General features: G+C 47.5%; 1 protein-coding gene across 1 annotated transcript in view; it reads right to left on the bottom strand.

Moving 5' to 3' along the window:
* FAM178B (family with sequence similarity 178 member B) overlaps positions 1–16,632 on the bottom strand; it is a 1,611,694-nt gene extending 1,595,062 nt beyond the window's left edge. Inside the window, exons 1-2 of the mRNA XM_069620260.1 lie at positions 16,591–16,632; positions 1,835–1,917 (exon numbers count right to left, since the gene is read on the bottom strand). Of these exons, the coding sequence (XP_069476361.1) occupies positions 1,835–1,917; positions 16,591–16,632 (125 nt within the window). The remainder of the gene's footprint in view (positions 1–1,834; positions 1,918–16,590) is intronic.
* Positions 16,633–19,268: the final 2,636 nt, after the last annotated feature.

Raw genomic sequence — 19,268 nt, 5'->3', positions numbered from 1 at the left:
TGTGTCTCCATGCCGCCCAGCTTCCAGGTCCCAGTTCAGGGGTGACATTCCGAAAATGAAACTATCATGGCTTGACCCTGGATAGTTGGCATATACTGAAGTGATTATTCCCTTGGCATCACATACAACCTGCACGTTGATTGAATGCCAGTGCTTGCGGTTTCGATATATGTGCTCAGTGGCCCTGGGAGGACGTAGAGCCACATAGGTGCAATCAATGGGACCTAGCACTTTGGGGAAGTGTGCCACCCCGTAAAAGTCCTGGACCATGGCCTGCCTTTCTGCAGGTGTTCTGGGCATGTATATGTGCCTGCGCACTCAGGGGCGTGTAGTCATGATGGCCAACACCTGGTGTAGGCAGCGTGACTACGTGGCCTGTGACACATCCCCCACTATGGCACTTGTCCGCTGAAATGACCAAGTAGCAAAGAAGTGCAGTACATTGAGCACCTTTTCCAAGGGGCTCAGTGCTTGGGAGCACAGGGTGGGTGATGTGAGGTCATCCTCCCACTCCCTGACCAGTTCTAAGATTATGTGTGGCGGAAACGTGTACCTCCCATACACCTGGTCATCAGGCATCCCAAAAAGGCTGGTCCTGGGTAAAAAAATGCGGGGCCTGGCTATCCTCCTCTTCCTGCGGTGTCCCACGACTACTGCTATGAGGAACGGTATATTCATCGTAGCGTCTGAGCTTGTTTGTTGTTTGCGCGCACTTTCATGCTGTGCGGGGCCGCTTACGACTGATTCCTGCTGGCGTACGTGTTTCCGGATTAGCGCCTCTTTTTTGACACACGCCTTTCCCCCGTTCGATTCCATGAATACGTGTTGTTGGCGCGCGTGTGGGCGTTGTGAGCATTTACCTCCTGTACTTGCCCCGTAACACCCACATTTTTGCGTGTTGTTCCCCATTCTGTGTGTTACACCCTGTGTTCCGCCCACTTTTGTTGTGTGCGCTGTGCTATGTGCGCATTCCCATTGCGTGTAGCGCACGCCGTTTAATGACGTGTGTGCCCGCGTGCGCCATCCACGATTTTAGCGCACATCCCAGGATTTACACACGCACTGAATTCCATGAATCAATGTGCGCGGCTTTGGCACACGTGCGCTTTGATTTTCACTTTTGTGCTGCGATTTTCCCGCTTGCGCTCCCCTTTTCGGCGCACATTTATTCCATGAATCAGCCCGTTAATCTTTCCACACTTATGACAGAACCGAATGCAGTGTGGGCTGTTTTGATCCTAGTAAAGGAGATACAATCTGGTACGAATTGATTGCCTAGCAAATCAAGGTAAACATGCATAATCTGCTAGCAATAAATGAATACAGTGACTTAACTGTTCCAATGTTTACTCACAGGAATAATTAAAGTGAAAACACTCAAAATGTGGTAGCTGTTCTCCCGAAGGGTTTGGGGATTGCAGACTCTGCTCACAATAGCACTCCAGGGATCTCCCATAGAAACATAGAAGTGCAGACTATAAGACTGTCAATCAATAAATGAAAGAACCCATTGATTGAGGCTGTTTTCTGTGTAGACGTTTAGCCAAGAGGTTAACATCAATTAATTATATAAAGTGTCTGTAACTTCCCTCTTATTAGCCAGTGATGGATCATAGTTTATGTGTGCAACAATGACTAGAAACATAATTATAAAGGCGTCTAAAATCACCCCGTTTTATTTTCTTTCCATATACTGTCAAAAGAGGAGGGGTGAAATCTACATGCACAAACCTGGAGGCCATAATTTTGCACACTAACATTATGTGAGTACGTAGGTGTGTGCGATTCAATCAATGACTAGAACTCCTAAATGGCAAATGGCAAAAGTTCTCACCCTTGCAGCTTCTCCTGCAGCACATGATCCAGGCTGCTGTTGAGGTCTTCAGAGACTGGTGTGATTGTAATAGGTGCTAAACACTGCAACAGGAGTTGAGAGGAAAAACAGACTAAGTATTAGTGTCTTGCCTTGTAGAGGACCATCACCTTCTGAATCATTCTGCACCATGACGTCATTTGGGATGTATACACACGCACAGAGGTTACTCTCGTGCAGACTGATATGTTCCACACATTCTGGTTTCCTGGGCTCACCCACCTAGATGGACCTCTCACTCGTAGCGGCACAGTGATTGATTATTGTTGAACCATATGTACACTAAGGGGGTTCTCTCATCAAGACCGACACTTGCATACCTTTCGAGTGCATGGATCTAACAAACAAAAAGGGCCTTCTCCTGTAAACTCCCATTCTCTATTGGCTTGTGGTTACTCACACATCGGGTATTCTCGCTCATGTAGGCAATTGCCAAAACATCTATTTACCTGCGCTCACACATTCAGCCAGTCCACTCTTGCATACTCACACTCTGCACCTTTTAGTTCCTTGTTTCCAGATTTATCTTGAACATCTTAGAGCTTTGTGTTCACAAGGCCATAGTGGCGTATTCTGTAGACTCACAATTACCCTGTGCTCACATATCCAGCTAGATCTGTCCTATGGCTATAAAGTTATTACATCTTTGTGTCCCATGTACTCATATAAAGAAAATGCATTTACATGTAACAGAAGTTTAAAGTGTGAAAATAGAAACAGCCATTTCTGCTAGGATAACCATGCTACAGTATCACCCAGTTGCCATCCTTTGAAGTTGTCCTACAGTTCTGAAACACTAAGCAATGATTGTGAGATGCAAATTAGGTCAAACGCATGCTTGTTGCTCTAGACAACTGTATTCGTCTTACAGTGCTCCAGTATTTTATACATAGATTTATGAACCCAAGGCAGACAGCACTCAGGCCTGCAGATAACCACTTACATGTTTTTATTGTTACTGTGATATGGTTTACAAATTAAAACCGTGCACAAAATTCACATTTTGAAATACAATTCAGATCAATATAGAAAAAATTAATTCATCTAGTTAAAAAAGACATACCATATTACATTAATACCACTTGAAAAAATATCTAGCCTAATGACACGCATAGTATACTTGTTAGACAAAAACAAGAAACAAAACACTAATTTTCTTTTTTAGAAATAAGAAAATTACCGAAGACTCCCCTTTGGCCTCCAATTTCCGCTGATCCAATCATCCAGGACAAGGTCACTCGTAGACGAAAACTCATTAAAAAATGTTTTCCTATAATAAATAACCAGCTGATCTACTTCCATCACCTCTTCTAGCGCTGAGAAGAGCAAGTTACTTACCAACTGGTAACATTCTTTCGATTGGATGTTCCTCCAACGTATTCCTCATCTTAAATATATTCCATCCAGCTTTGCTGCTCTTCGGAAATTTTTTCGGCAGAGGGCGCCGTGCGTCGATATCGTCGAGTCGATGGTCCCTCGAAGGCCTCTCCGTCGAGGGTGACGTCATCGGGTGTATAAGTAGCACGCGTGGTGCCCGTTGGCCTCAGTTCTGTTTTTCCCCTTTTTATCTTTGATCTTGTAATGTGTAGATTGTGCCGGCAGACAGGTATCATCAGCCTTGCAAGATTTGAGATGGCAATAACCCGGAAAAATCTACAGAGGGGTAGGCTGGGAGGGTGATGAGGAACACGTTGGAGGAACATCCAATCGAAATAACGTTACCAGTTGGTAAGTAACTTGTTCTTCGAGTGGATTGTGTCCTCCAACGTATTCCTCATCTTAGATAGACTCCCAAAGCAGTATTTTGTATAATTTTTCTGGAGGAGGGGTTAGATTTTTTCAATGCCCTTAGATGGTGGAATAAAGCACTGCTTTTCCAAAAGTCAGCTCGTTAGACTGCGAAGGATCCAGGCTATAGAATTTTGAAAAGGTGTGTAGTGAAGACCAAGTTGCTGCTTCGCAAATGGACCTTATTGGAACACCTCTTTGAAGGGCTGTCGAAGAGGTGATGCCTCTGGTGGAATGAGCCCTTAACCCTTCTAGTGGGTCTTTTTGTGCTAGTCTGTAGCATTCTGAAATGCAAAGCACGATCCAGCGTGAAATTGTCTGTTTTGTCACCGATTGACCCAATTTCCTTCCTGTGTAACCTATAAACAGCTGGTCGTCCACTCTAAGTCTGGAAAGTCTAGAGATGTAAAAGCTTAAAGCTCTTTTTGGATCCAACCTGTGTAATCTTTCCTCCTCCTAAGAAGGATGGGGTGGAGGATAGAATGCACGTAAGAAATGGTCTGACAACTGAAAATCAGATATTACTTTCATTAAAAATGATGGTTTAACCCTCAACACAACTCTGTCCTTATGGAACACAGTATAGGGTGGCCCAGAAGACAGTGCCTGCAATTCGCTCACTCTTCTTGCCGATGTTAAAGCAACTAAGAAGGCAGTTTTCCATGTTAGTAATCTTAATGGACACGTGTGCACAGGCTCAAAAGGAGCACACATTAAGAATTTTAGGACTAAATTGAGATCCCAAATCGGTACTTGAAATGGGTGAGGACGAAACACATTAGTGAGTCCTTTTAAGAATTGTATTATCAAAGGAATTTTGAAGTAGGAGCATTATTCTAACGAGCGCTTGAAAATGGAAAGCGCCGCAAGGTAACCTTTTATTGTTCCAATATTCAGACCTCTATGTGCTAGGGTCAGAAGGAAAGATAGTACTTCCGGAATAGAACATAGAAAAGGATTGACATTCTTTTCTCTGCACCAGTTGCAAAACTTTTTCCATCGGCAACGGTATAGAGACTTTGTTGCTGGCCTTCTTGCTGAAAGCAACACCTCCATAACATCATCTTGAAGGTTCCAATCCCTGTATCTCAGCCTTTCAGATACCAAGCATGAAGGTTGAGCGTTTTGACCTCTGGATGGAGAACCTGACCCTCCATTTGAGAGAGAAGGTTCTCTCTCTGAGGAAGATGTACTGGAGGACAGATGGACATGTCTAGAAGGTCCGGGTACAACGTTCTCCTGGCCCAGCCCGGGGCAATTAGGATCATGCGGCTCCCGAAGCGTCTCAGGCTCCTGATGACCTGAGGAATGACGGGAATCGGGGGGAACCCATAAAATAGTGGGAAATTCCACTCCACCATGAACGCTTCCCTAGGGCTCCTATCGGTGGAAATTCCCTTGAGCAATGCCTTTTGCATTTTCGGTTGATACCGGTTGCAAATAGGTCTACTTGAGGGGTTCCCCAAAGGGCGAAGATCTCTTGAATGACTTCCTGAGCCAGTTCCCATTCGTGGGACACCGTGCTCTGACTGCTCAGAGCATCTGCCGTCATATTCTCTTCCCCGGCTAGATGAATTGCTGTTAAAGAGATTCCCTCCTGAATTGCCCAATACCAGAGCTGCATTGCCTCTCTGCACAGAGGTAGTGACCCCACACCTCCTCTTTTGTTTAGGTAATCCATGGCCACTGTGTTGTCCGTCATTATCAGGACATTCTTTCCCCTGACAGATGGCAGGAAGGCCTTCAGCGCTAGTCTGATTGCCCTCAGCTCTAAAAGGTTGATGTCTAGTTTGGACAACGACTGTTGATTGTCAAATCGTTGGCATGAGCTCCCCACCCCATGAGTGAGGCGTCCGTCACTACTGTGATCTCTGGCCATGGTTGCCAAAAATGTTCTCCTTTTAGGATGTTCTCTGTGTAAGTCCACCACAGAAGATCTTGTCGGACCTTGTTCGGAATCTGAAGAAAATCCTCCATTTGACCCGAGAATTGAGACCACCGAGTCTTTAGAGCCCATTGAAGGGATCTCATCCTCAAGCGTGCCTCTGGCACCAGGAAGATGCAGGATGCCATGAGGCCGAGCAACCTTAAAAAGTCGTAAGCCTGGAGATTTTGGGCATTTTGGAATTTGGAAACCATCTGAAGAATGTCTTGAGCCCTCGACTTGGGAGGCGAGCTCTTTCCCAAGGATGTGTCTAATACAGTACCTATGTACTGAAGCTGTTGAGAAGGTGTCATTTGCGACTTCTTGAAATTTAGGGAGAAGCCCAGTCTGTGGAGGAAGTGGCAGGTGACTTTCAGATGATCCAATGCTTGCTCGGCAGAACACGCCCTGATCAACCAATCGTCCAGGTAGGGGTAGACATGAATCCCCCCTCTCCTGAGGTGCGCTGCCACCACTACCATTAACTTGGTGAAGACCCTCGGGCGGAGGTCAATCCGAATGGCAGGACTTGAAACTGATAGTGCGAGTTGCCAACTACGAACCCCAGGTATTTTCTGTGCTTGAGATGAATCGGCGCATGAAAATAAGCATCCTGGAGGTCCAATGACACCAACCAGTCCTGGAGTTGAAGGGCCTGAAGGATCTGAGAAAGGGTAACCATCTTGAATTTGTCCTTCCTGAGGAACTTGTTCAAGTTTCTTAAGTCCAAGAGGGGTCTCAGTCCTCCGTCCTTTTTGCAGGTACTGGTTCTATAGCACCTTTCTCCAGTAGGGTTAGAACTTCCTGCTGTAGGAGCGGGTTCGAAGACTTCAACGGATGTCTCCCTGGTGGATTGCTTTGAGGTTGCGTTAGAAAAGGAAGGCAGTACCCTTGGGCTATTATTTCTAGAGCCCAAACCTCTAAAGTAATGGCTCACCATTCTTGCAGATGCTGTGACAGCCTGCCTCCTACAGGTGTTTTGTGATGCAAGTCCTCAAAGTGGTTTTGTGGTGGTTGTTGCAGCCGCTGATGGCAGAGAGGCTGCAGCTGGAGCTGGGTTTGCACGTTTTCCTCGTCCACTGCGAGTGGCCTTTTTCTGGCCCCTTTGACTGGCCATTCCTCTCGCTTTTTTTTTTTTATTGTTTATGGTTTTACAACCTTTACAAAATATTCTCTTAAGTCATACAAGGAAAACAGTATATCAACATAGTACAAAAAAATTCAAGAACCTAAAAACTGTGACTTACTCATCATCATCATTAAACTTTAAAAAACAACATATCTTTAACAAATATATACAAAACACCATGGCCCTCATTACGACCCTGGCGGAAAGTGACTGACCGGACCGCCACAGCGTAACTAGCGTTTCCGCCATTGCACGAAGGAGCAAAGTGCGGCCCATTCCGACCCATCGGGCACGAGCACCACGGCATGGCGGAAGTGCAAAGTCCGCGATGGCGGAAATGACCCCAAAACGGCCCACACCGCCGCCGTACGGCGCCCTAGGTGCAATACCGCCACCCATCTCAGCGGACACCGCAGTGTGCGCCTACCGGAAAGTACGGTGACCGGAAATATACGGAAACGGAAGTTAAAACATGGGCCCGGAACGGGAAACATCCCGCCGTACACCCATAAAACCACGAAATCCACACAACCACTATAAACACTACCCTGAGACACACCCCAACCCGTCATCCACCCTAGCGAAACCAAGAAAAATGGGAAAAGTAGCGAAGAAAGCGTGCGACCGCAAGCGGCAGGTCCACTTCTCCCGTGAGGAACTCACCGTGCTAACAGAGACCCTCCAGGAGAATGCCGCCGCCGTCTTCTGCACGCAAATGTCCAGGACGGCACTTGCGAACAAGAAGGCCATATGGGCTCTGGTGGCACAGCGGGTAAGTGCGGTGGGGACCGCACCCCGCACCCCACAGCAATGCCGTAAGCGATGGGACGACCTGCGGATACGCGTCCGCAGCATACTCTCTGCCAACCGCAACATTGCCACAGCCACCGGGGGAGGTCCTGAATCACCCATCAAGTTGACCCCCTGGGAAGAAATCTGTGCCTCCACCATCGGAATGGAGAGCATAGAGGGAGTCGGAGGGATGGAGAAAGGAGTGCAGACATCCGAAGATTCAGGTAGGTGGCCCTAACAAAACAATGCCAAATCCACAATGTCCAATCATGTGAAGTACCATGCGTCCACATAGTGCAACAGAAACACATGTCCAGGAGAACGTCCACACACATCGGCCTGATAGCGCACGTTAAAACCCACAATAAATACATAAATAATTAAAAACCCCTAATACACGCACTACACGTGCAGCAGGCACACCCTAACTGCAGGCTGCCACACAACTGCACCCTCACTCCACACACAAATGAAACCACCTCCAAGGCCCCGACCCAAATCACCCTCAGGTACCACCCCAATGCATGTGATACAATGCCATTCCAATTCCCACAGACCCATCAATAACCCTCGCCCTCCTTTACTCCACCACAGGGTCCGATCCAAACGACGAGCTCCAGGACACCCCTACCAGCACACCTGCAAAGAGGGCCAAGACCAACGGCCAAAGACCCTCCACCTCAGCTGCACGCATCAAGACACTGCAGCAGCACAAATCAGGTGGCAGCACACAGGAGGGAACATCAACAGGCACCCCAGCAGCCAGCATGCCCACACCACCACCACCACAGGTCCCCCCAACGGATGCCACAGAAGGCACTGGCTCCGGTGGCAGCAGCACCATAGGTGACACCCCATTGATGGCAGCATGCTCCGACACAGAAGACGGGGATGTCGAAGTCAGATCCATCCATGACCTCTCCCAATCCCCCTGTCTGTCCGATCCCGTACAACCTGAGGATACCACGCAGGGGCACCCACAAGACGACGACCGGCCATCCCCCACAAGCCCTGTGGCAAGGCAACATAAGGACAACAGCCCCTCTGTGACACCCCCGCATATGGCCATGGCCCAGCAGAGGCAACAGTCCCTCGACCAGTTAATCGTGCAACAGCAGCAACTGGCCACGCTCCTCAAGGACCATGCCGATGAATGTGGGGGCACTAAGGCAGACATAGAAACATCAACTGAGACACTTAGGGCAGAAATGGAGAGAGGTACAGAGACACTAAGGGCACAAATGGAGAGTAGCACCGAGAGCCTGAGAGTCCAAATGGAGAGAAGCACCGAGAGCCTGAGGGGGGAACTGCATGCGACGTCCAAAGACGTATGTGCCGAACTAGCCGCAGTGCGCCGTGTGCTCACTGAGCTCTCACAAACCCTTAGGGACATGCATGGACGTGAGCAGGCAGAGACATCATCCGTTGCAAGTTCCGTCCAGGGCAGCCCCCAACGTAGATCTGGGAGGAACCTGCGCTCCACAGGCAGGGGTGCCCCTGATACCCGCAGAGGGGGCTTGCAATAGCGACTGCCCACTGACAATGAGCATCTTTGGACACTGGTGTTCGGGGGGGAGGTAGGAGGGTGGAGGGGGTGTGTTGGGCTCACTTGGGTGGCGGGTCGATAGGGTGTTCAACATGATATCACATATGCCATAAACAGTGCACGATCAACCAATGAGATGTGTGGACATTGATCTTTGTGTACTAGGCCATCATAGGCGTACAGTCCATATTGTGCATGTCCCAGACACACACAGTGCCACGAGTCCCGTGTCCATGTATCAGCCACCAGGCGTGAGTGCTAGAAGCAGACATCAATGAGATGCTGACGAATTTCACGGGCCTCCTGTGCCTCGCCGACTCCTTGAGGTGCTGCCACATCCCCACCCTCATCCTGACCATCTTCAGGTGCATGCAGTTCTGCGTCAGGGGGCATGGGCAAATTTCTACGTACGCACATGTTGTGGAGCATGACACATGCCATGACCATCTTTGCAACCTTCTCATGGCGGTACAGGAGTGCCCCGCCAGACCTGCTGAGGCAGCGGAAACGACCCTTCAGTAGGCCGAATGCCAGTTCAATGACTACACGGGTACGTGAGTGGGCATGGTTGTAGTCCTCCTCATGCTGGTCCCGTGGGTTCCGGACTGGTGTGAGGAGCCATCTCTTCAGTGGATATCCAGCATCACCTGTATGTGGATGAGAAACGTATGATGTGGAATGCCATTGCTACGTACGTACGCACACACCCCCCCCTTCCTGCCAGGTCATTGCCGAATCACATAGCCCACATTATCATGCATGTAATGAGACTCACCGAGTAGCCAGGATCTGTTCCCTGCGTGTCGCTCCATGTAGCGTGGTATTGTAGAGTTCCTCAAGACCATAGAATCATGGGTTGATCCAGGGAATCGGGCACAACAATGTGTAATGATCCTGTTGGAGTCACACACCATTTGTACATTCAGGGAATGAAATTGTTTTCGGTTGCGGTACTGGGCCTCCATGGCATGTGGGACGACCAATTCCACATGGGTGCAGTCGATGGCACCAATGCAACCCGGTATGCCGGCAAGTGCATGGAATCCCACTTTTGTGTTCGTAATTTCCTGCTCCGAGCGTGGTAGGGAGATGTAGTCGTCTGCGTGCTGCAGGAGGGCATCGAGCACTTGCAATAGTGTCCGTGAGAACAGTGGCTGAGAAATGCCATGCAACTGTCCGACTGTGTGCTGGTAGGTGCCTGTGGCCAGGAAGTGTAGTACAGACACCACCTTCAGTAGGGGTGGGATGGCGGTTGGGCTATCTATCATGCTGACAAGGTCAGCCTGTGTCATGTCCACAATGGCGGCTATGGTGTCCCGGTCCAGACGGTAGAGGGTGTGGATCTGCTCATCAGTGAGGTTGAACGGATGTGCTCGGAGGCGTGGGATTGCGGGCTGCCTGCGTGGTGGTAGTGGCTGTGCTGGCGGCCCTTGCTGGCCCTGCCTTGGCCTCCTCCTCCTCCTGCGTCTCCACCGTGCGGCCGGTTGTAGTTGGTGTTCGTCTTCTTCTTGGAGTTGGAGTACTTGCAGTGCTATCAGGTCCCCCAGGGCCAACATCGCGAGTCCTGCCGGTAGTATTTCGGTGTGGTTGTGGGAGGAGACTGGGTGTGCAATTTATGTGTTTTCAGGCTGTATGGCCTCCACCTGTGGTGATTCATTCCACCTGTGCAAACTGCTCTCCCCTTTGGCCGAGCACGTCCCGCGCACAACGCTGCAAATCGGGGAATGGCATCTTGCTATTGCAATCATGTATTTGTACCCGATGGCCGTGTGACATTGGTTGACATGTTCATTCTGCTGTGGTCCCATTGTTTCACATACTATCTGTGCAGTCGCGAACAGACTTGTGAAGGGTCAGTGGAACGTAGTACTCGAGTAACGGTGGACCCTCATGCAACACTGTACCGAGTTGCAACGACGGGCGGGGCGTCCCATTTGTGGGTGAAGGCAGTTGCCATTTTCACACACAGCCGCACTCGATGGAATAATTAGTGATTTCAAACGGCCACAGATGCCTCTTCGACGTGATGTTGCAAATGAGGAATTCGAAGGGCGGCGCTTTCGGTTATCAGCTAGCGGCGAGGAGATGCCCACAGGTCTGACTGCAAATATAACGTTCTATTGTTCAATGTCCTTGAGACAGGGGCCATGGCGAGGATGCAATGATTGATATGAATAGTTTGGGATGCGCAATAGCTACGTGGGCGATGAGGCCGGCCGTTCCCAAATACATGTTACTTCACAACACTGGAATTACGGGCTGGGGCACTGTGGATTTTGCAGGCTGCATGACGCACAGACTCAATGGATGTTTCTAATGTTATGTGAGTAATTATTCAGGCGTTTTGATCCCGGGATGAGGGAATGATGAATGGATGCATGGGCAGGTGATTTGATACAGAGTTTGCCATGTACAGGGCTTCTTGGGATCTATCCGCCTCCCCTACGCTATGTGATGCAGGGCTGCCATAGTGGGACCATCGTCTATCTGGCCTTGTTGAGCCCTCCCTGTCTCGACGCGCCCTCAGACACTTGTGTCCATGCACGTCAACATTCCCATCTGATGGATTCTGTTTTGACAGACGCATGCACAGGTACACTCGTTTGTGATGGTGTTTGCACCTCGATATAGATGGTTATGAGTCGCTAGTGGTTTTGGGGTGGTGATGATCCTTTGGAGTGGGCTAGCATGCATATGGCTGTGGATTTAGTGTGATCATTGAAGTGAGTTGTTCGAATGTAGTTCTGATGGCCATTCTGTTCTTTTTCTTTTCTTTTGGTTGACAGGTATCTCCTCCCCTTTTGCCACTGCCATCTGTATGCCACTCCTGCAGATGGGTTTTACTCCCGACACCTGCTGCTTCGTGTTAATCAGTGGAGCAGCATTACGATCTTATGGGACGATCGCCAATGGGCCACATGCCCTTACGCAGTACTGGTGGCTCGGAGCAACATTTCGGCCTTTCAGCTGGACTAGTGCCTCCCCATTGGGACGGCCCTGCGGTTCTGTGCGCTTCCATGTTGCCTTTTCGTACGTGAATGTGGCTCTGTGTACCATGATGGAACAGGGCGTCACACAAGTAGTGGCTGGTCATTTCTTGCGGATGCAGCCCACAATGGTGAAAAGTGTTTTGGAGTTCATGGCCTGATGGCTGTATGGGCTTGGTGATTTTGATGTGCATTAAATTTCTATTCTGATTTGGCCCGTGTAGCGTTCTTCTTTGCAAGTGATGTGGCATATGCCTATTTGGGGGGCGATGTATTGTGAGGAGATCTGCATTGGGTTCCAGCTTCGGAGTTTAGTTGCGTGGTACTGTACTGGGCGCGTTTGCCTACGAAGCCCGTGAGGTCAGGGATGGGGGCTGCCAATATGACAGTTTGAATGTTGTCATGCTCAGGGGCGGGGGATTGGGTTTTGTGTAACAGATGCCGGTCAGCCAGGTGGACTGGTGGAATGATGTGATTCTCGGAATATTGCTGGTCACAGGTGCCTGTGTTTGCGTGCGTTTCTTGGTGGGGGACTGTGGTCATGTCCATTGGGATGGCTTCTGTATTCGTGCCATCTGTGCCCTGCAGCTCCCATTGGCCCCTCTTGTGTTTCTTTTGTTCGTTGCCATGCATGGGTGACTTGTACATTTCAATGGTTGCATTGTGACTTCATTGCACCTACGGGGAGTTGTACTTTGTGGGCAGGGAGCGGTGTACAGGCACTCAGTGGGGCCGTTTACGGTTGGTTCGCGATGCCGTACTTCTCACCATGGCGGTATGGTACATTCCGCCATGCTTGATGGCGTTAGGTACATGTCCGCTAGGGTCGGAATTGGCGTACCCTTGCACCATGGTGGTTTTTGCGATTTGCCATGGCGCGCGCGCGCGTACTTGGTGCAGTTAGCGTTGGCGTTCACTACGGTGTCGCTAATGGCTTCGTACTTTGCGGTGACGGGTCATAATCGCACCGAGCGCTATTCGATGGCGGTCTTGCATTTCCGCCATCGTTTTTTGATTTCCGCCAGGGTCGTAATGAGGGCCCATGTCATCAATATGCCACCCTAAAATTTCATCAGTAATAGAAGCATTTGAAAGGTAAAAAAATTGACATTTCATGCAATATTTCATTCAAATCACATAACTTTTACTAAAATCAATAAAGGTCGACAAGATAGATCAAGATTGGTAATTCTTCTCGCCAAATATCATATACAGCGATACTGGCATTGTCAAACCCAGACAAATCATGTAGTCGAGGTTAAGTTAGCCTCAACCCTCATTAATAGTACACTATCATACTCTAAGCAGAGACATCTTCATCAACTAGCATTATTGACTTTTCGGACAATTTCCGTTCAAGCATTACCAAAAAATGTGTTAAACAGAGGATGAGGGTTTGATTCATTCCCGCCATGCATCTTTGCCAAAGTGACTCTCTGCTCAGACTAGATTCCATAAAGAGCTGTTCACCAAATATATGTTTCCTAATGGATTCAAAATAAGAGCAGTAGACTGTGAGATGTTTAAGCGTTTCTATTGTCAAATTAATATTACAAAATCTACATTGCCCTTTGTTTGACTTGTTTTTATACTGCTTCCACGACATCAGTTTCTCGTTGGTAGGTAACTGGTTCAGAAGAAATCACAAATAAGTCTTACTCGCCTGATCACAAGGAAAGATGATCTGATACTTAGGACGATAGCCCCACTGTCTCGTAAATTTGGCATATTCCTGGAAGGATTGATAATCATTAATTTTCTCAACCAACAGGCACCAGTGGTACCGACAGTATTTAAGTTTACATGAAGGCAAGCCCAGTACCAAATCATCATGATTGATCATTGCGCTAGATAACAGTTCTTCCATCTTATTCCTGAGCCTTAAGAAGGAGGGAGGATCTCCTTTCTCTATCATAGTCGAGAGTTCTTCATATAATGAATCCTTTGGGGGAGCTAACATTTTCCCATAATGTGTAAGAAGTCGCCAATGCCACTTCACAGATAACGGTAATAAGCCCAACTCATGGCACACAATGACATTCGGGGTGGAAGATGCCAGGCCCAGCACACTTTTTAACATTTTACCCTGGGTCACATCTAGAATTTGTTCCACTTCATAAAGGCATACATCAAGGGCATACAATAAAATTGGTTCAATTTTTTGTAAGTAAAATTTCATAGTGGGGATCATTGAATATTTCCCCAGTCGATGGTAAATCAATTTCATCTGCACAGTCAGCATTTTCGCTTTGTTAGAAAAAATCGTCTTCCACCCCTCAATGGAATATGAACTTGCTAAATGATAACCTAAGTAGCGGATGGCAAAGGAGCTTGGAATAGCAGTACCATTCAGACACCATGCGAATTTAGTGGATTTTTTCCGACCTTCAATGAACGTAATAATGAAGGATTTTTCAGGATTAATCTGGAGATTGTGATTACTGGCAAAAGAATGGAACAAGCCCAGTTTTGACTGTAACCCAAAAGGGGTCCTATCAAAGAATAATAAATCGTCGGCAAAACGCAACCAGTTGAGCACTATAGAACCCAATTTCACTGGGAAAATAATAGCGTCCTTCCATTGCTCGTCCAAGTCTAATAAATATAAATTAAACAGGACCTCAGCAAGATTACAGCCCTGTTTTAAACCGATTTCAGTAAGAATAATATCTGTAAGTGCACCAGCGTTTGTCAAACGAATTCGATATGTAGTTTGTTTATGTAGAGCCGCAATGATTGAAACGAGCTGAACCGGAAAACAATATTTGATCAATTTTAACCATAGAACCTTGCCTTTACATATGAGGTGTAATAACCATAGGATCGTCCCCTTCACGATTGTCGTTGCGCACGAAAAGGCTGAGGTTGCCTAATAGCAGCTCCTAAAGATTTGGCAGCTGCTTTTGAGGTCTGCAACCTCTCAAGGCACTCGTCAGCCTTGTTGCCAAAAAGGTGAGACCCGTCAAAAGGCATATTCAGAAGGCGGTTCTGTACGTCCGGTGCAAAACCCGACTTCCGTAACCACGCAAATCTGCGCATTACCGTGCTAGTGCCCATGAACCTGCTTACACTATCCGCAGTGTCCAATCCAGATTGAAGGGATTCCTGCATGGCTTCCTTTCCATCCCTAACGATGGCTAGGAACCCTTCCCTTTCTTCCCCTTCACTCCCACAGAGTGTACGAAAATTTTGCCAAGGCACATGTGGTGTTGGCAGATTTTAAAGCCATACTCCCCGCTGAAAATACCTTCCGTGCCCAGCCATCCACACGCTTATCGTCCCTGTCTGGAGGGATAGAAGGGTACGCAAGTTTGTTAGAAGCTGTGGCTGCCTGTATGACCAGACTCTTGGGAGTTGGATGTTTTGACAGATAGCTGGGATTGCTATTGGCCGGGCGGTATTTTGAGGTGAGGGATTTATTTACCGGAGGGATAGAATCCGGAGTTTCCCAATTCTTGGTCACCCTGTTTTGCCAAGCTACATGAAAGGGTAGTACTGGGTCTTCGGTGGGACCATGGTCTAATATATTTGTTAAATCATCTTGGATGAATTGGGCTGGTGGTCTAGCTCATCCTAAGTAATCCACTACCTTCGTCATTAATTAACGGTATGATGGGCTGGCATGCTCTCCTGGTTCTGGTCTGCCAAAGTCATTCTCAGGAGATGTGTCAATGCCACTTGCATTGTGTAAAGATTCCACCAAATCCCTCATTCTGCTTTCCTCTGAGATCAAGCAGTCTGGGACATTTGGGGTGTCATATTCTAGCCCAAAAGGTACATTTTCCTCATCATATCTCTCCTGTTCCTCAAATATTGAGGTCAGGGATTCGAAAAACTCCTTCCTGGGGAGAGGCTTAAAAACCTTCTCTGGGAGACGATGAGGAAGATGTGTAGTACAGGGCTCTGAGGAAATTACAGGTTTTGTAACCTTATCCTTCTCTTTTTCTGGCTTTCCTGGCTTGGCTGGAGCCTTTGGCGCCGAGGGTTTCGGCATCAACGTCGATAAGTCAACGTCGATGGCGTCGACCACATAGTGGTCGTCGACAGGGTCTGCTTCGAGGGCGTCGAGGAGGTTTTCGAAGATTTTCCCTTCGAGGTATGATGGGTCTCGGACGGCGTCGGTGACCTCGAACGGTCGACTCGACTGGAGCTTTTTTCGCTGGGCATCCTGGAAGGTTCCCTACCCTTCCTTTTTGGATCCCCCGGGCTCGAGGGCACGCGAGTGTCAGAGCGATGACGCTCCCGGCCGGCTTCCGAAGAAGGCGCGGACCGAGGCTCCGCTTTCTCAAACACCTCCATCATTTTGACCCTGAATGCTTCCCACTCTTCGGAAGACGAATGTTTCCTGGGGCATTTCATCCTTTTCGGAGACTTGTCTGACAACGAGGTGGAGGGAGACCTGTGGCGTCATTTCTACGATTTTTTTGATGAAGACGACGAGCGATGGGAATCGCTTCGGGACCTAGATCGATGCCTTTCGCATCAAGGAGATTTCTCCTCATGGGATCTCGACTCAACACTAGAGCCTTTACGATCGGTTTTTCGACCTACCTGTAGCTTTCCTCTCCTTTCTCGCAAGGCCTTCCCCGTCATCGCCTGACACTTTGTACAGGCCTCCATGTCGTGGCCTTCTCCGAGGCACCACAAACACTCTCTGTGCGGGTCCGTGATAGACATTTTTGAGCCGCACGACTTGCACTTTTTGAATCCCGATCTCGGGGTCGTGGTCGGCGTCGGTGACGAGGACATATTTCGTTTGTATTATATATTATTCTTCACAGAACTCAAGGCGCGCCAATGTCCGAAGCAACGTATACTGGGGAAAAACGGAACTGAGGCCAACGGGCACCCGTGTGCTACTTATACACACGATGATGTCACCCTCGACGGAGGCCTTCGAGGGACCATCGACTCGACAACATCGACGCACAGTGCCCTCTGCCGAAAAAATTTCCGAAGAGCAGCAAAGCTAGATGGAATACATCTTAGATGAGGAATACGTTGGAGGACACAATCCACTCGAATATCTCCTTTAAAAAGGCGACCAGCGCGAGATTTAAGGAAAGTTGTCTACCAGTCATCAGGCGGAGCTAGAACATATCGGACAGCAGTGCACCCTTTCTCCCGAATAAATACAGTTTTCAAAGAAAAGCAAACAGACTGTCAACGCCTTGCAATGTAACACTAGATGTTGTAGTGTTTTGAGAATATTTAACATGCAAAGTCTGCAAGAACGTTGGGAAATGTCGAGTTCTAATCGTGATCCCAAAATGTTTAAAGTATGTAGAGTATTAAACCTAAATCCTAAAAACCAGCATCTGGCAGTAAAGGAAGGACATTTTAAAATGGTATGCCATTGGCGAGCTGAACACTGGAAGGGAGTTTACATACTCCTTATCCAGTTTTAGGCTGTATAGGTGTTCCCTATTTTGAATGTTCTTATCAAGAAACTTTAGTTTCTTTTTAATTAAGGCTCTGCTGTTAATTCACTGTTTAGTTCAAGGCTGATTTCGGCAAAAACCTTTTCACAGCTACGTAAAAATTCCATAAGGGATTGGTCACAGCCTTCCAACAACACCTTGCCCAAAGCTGAATATAGTTTCTTTCCTTCCTCAAACTTAAGCTTTAGATATAGGGCCTCATCATGAATTGGGCCTTAGCCCTTAAATGTGGGGATAATGCTGTTACTGCTGTATTTAAGGGTTTGCCCAATCATAAGTCGGGCGGTAAGTGAGAGTTGTACCTCCAGCTTTTTTGATGAAGATAGAAATGTTCCCTTACCTACCGTTGTCAGTGCTATTACCTCCAGCGCAATTACTGCCGGTGGTAATATTGCCCCCCAGCCCCATTGGGTTCAGTGGACACTGTTCCGCTGCTCGTGATCGGGTGCTAATAGCTCCAGATCGAGAAGCAGTAATGCTATTTGCGCTAGCGGTATCCCGGCAGATACCACCAGACTCCTGATAAGGCCCATAGATTCAGTTTGTTCCACAGAAGTCTATGTACCTCAAGGGTCGTAGCCATACCACTGCCATTGGTAAGGACGGAGGCAGGTTTAACACTGTACACCATAACCTGCCCTCCAAGGCATCCAACCATGCCCAGTTGTTACTCATCCATACTTTCAGACCATATTTCACGCTTGGGATAACCTTTGTTTTGATAAAATATGATTAAAGATTGAGATGAGAACAAAAATAATTTTGCCCTGTTTACCTTCCTCTGCTTAAAAAAAGTGCTGACCTTAGCCCCTAGGTTTTCTTTTAAAAGTGTATTGTACTTTTGGTTTGCAACCACAAAACCTAAATACATAATTTGATCAACTACATCAACAATACTACCATTCAGATAGTATTTGAAGTTTTTCTAAAGCCCATTTTTGGTGAAATTATTATTTTTTTTTTCTGATGTTAATTTCAAAGTTGGTGGCCTTGGCATAATCTCCAAAATTGTTTAAGCTGCACTGCAGCCTGATGGGCGTAGAGTCAAATAACACTGCTTCGTCTGCGTAGGCCATCCACCCCACCCCTCAGTAGCTGATTTTGGGAGGCAACAGGTTTGGTTTTCGTAATGCCTCCTGTAAGTCACACATGCACATGTTAAACAGACAGGAGGCAAGTACACACCCCTGTCTTAATCCTAAAAAACTGTATATCTTTTGATAATAAACCTTCAGAATCAAGCCGTACTTGGGAGGCTGTTGTTAGCATGTAGTAGTAATAAGATGTTTAATAATCTGGTACATATCTTCCAGTCTTCCAGTTTCCTCCACAGTTTGGTACGATCCACTCTGTAAAATGTTGCAGTCATGTTTTAGCTTGCTGAATATAAACCTTTACCTTCAAATGTCATTGCGTTCATCTGAGGGAGTGAATATATCATGCCGTTTATAGAAGGCCCCTAGTTTTTCCTGAAACTGGTCTTTAAAGATGCTCAACCTCTTTGTGTTTTCTGACCAACCCACTAAATCTTTAAGATTAAAAACTGCTAGAATTCTAGATACGGTGTCTATAATTGAAATAGGATGGTAATTTGTCAGGGAGTCCATATTCCTCTTTTTATAAATAGGGACTATAATGGCTTTCACAACGATATAGTTACCACTTCCTGCCAAACCACTAATGTATAGAACTAACTGTATTTACGACCACAACACACTATTTGCTTTAATCACAGTATTAGGAATACCATCGGGACAGAGGCTCAAGAATCGGCTGGAAGAAAGGAGA

The sequence above is a fragment of the Ambystoma mexicanum genome, chromosome 10, assembly GCF_040938575.1.
Source record: "Ambystoma mexicanum isolate Mex_15411 chromosome 10, UKY_AmexF1_1, whole genome shotgun sequence".
NCBI classification, from domain to species: Eukaryota; Metazoa; Chordata; class Amphibia; order Caudata; family Ambystomatidae; genus Ambystoma; species Ambystoma mexicanum.
This window is presented reverse-complemented; position numbering and strand designations above follow the sequence as displayed.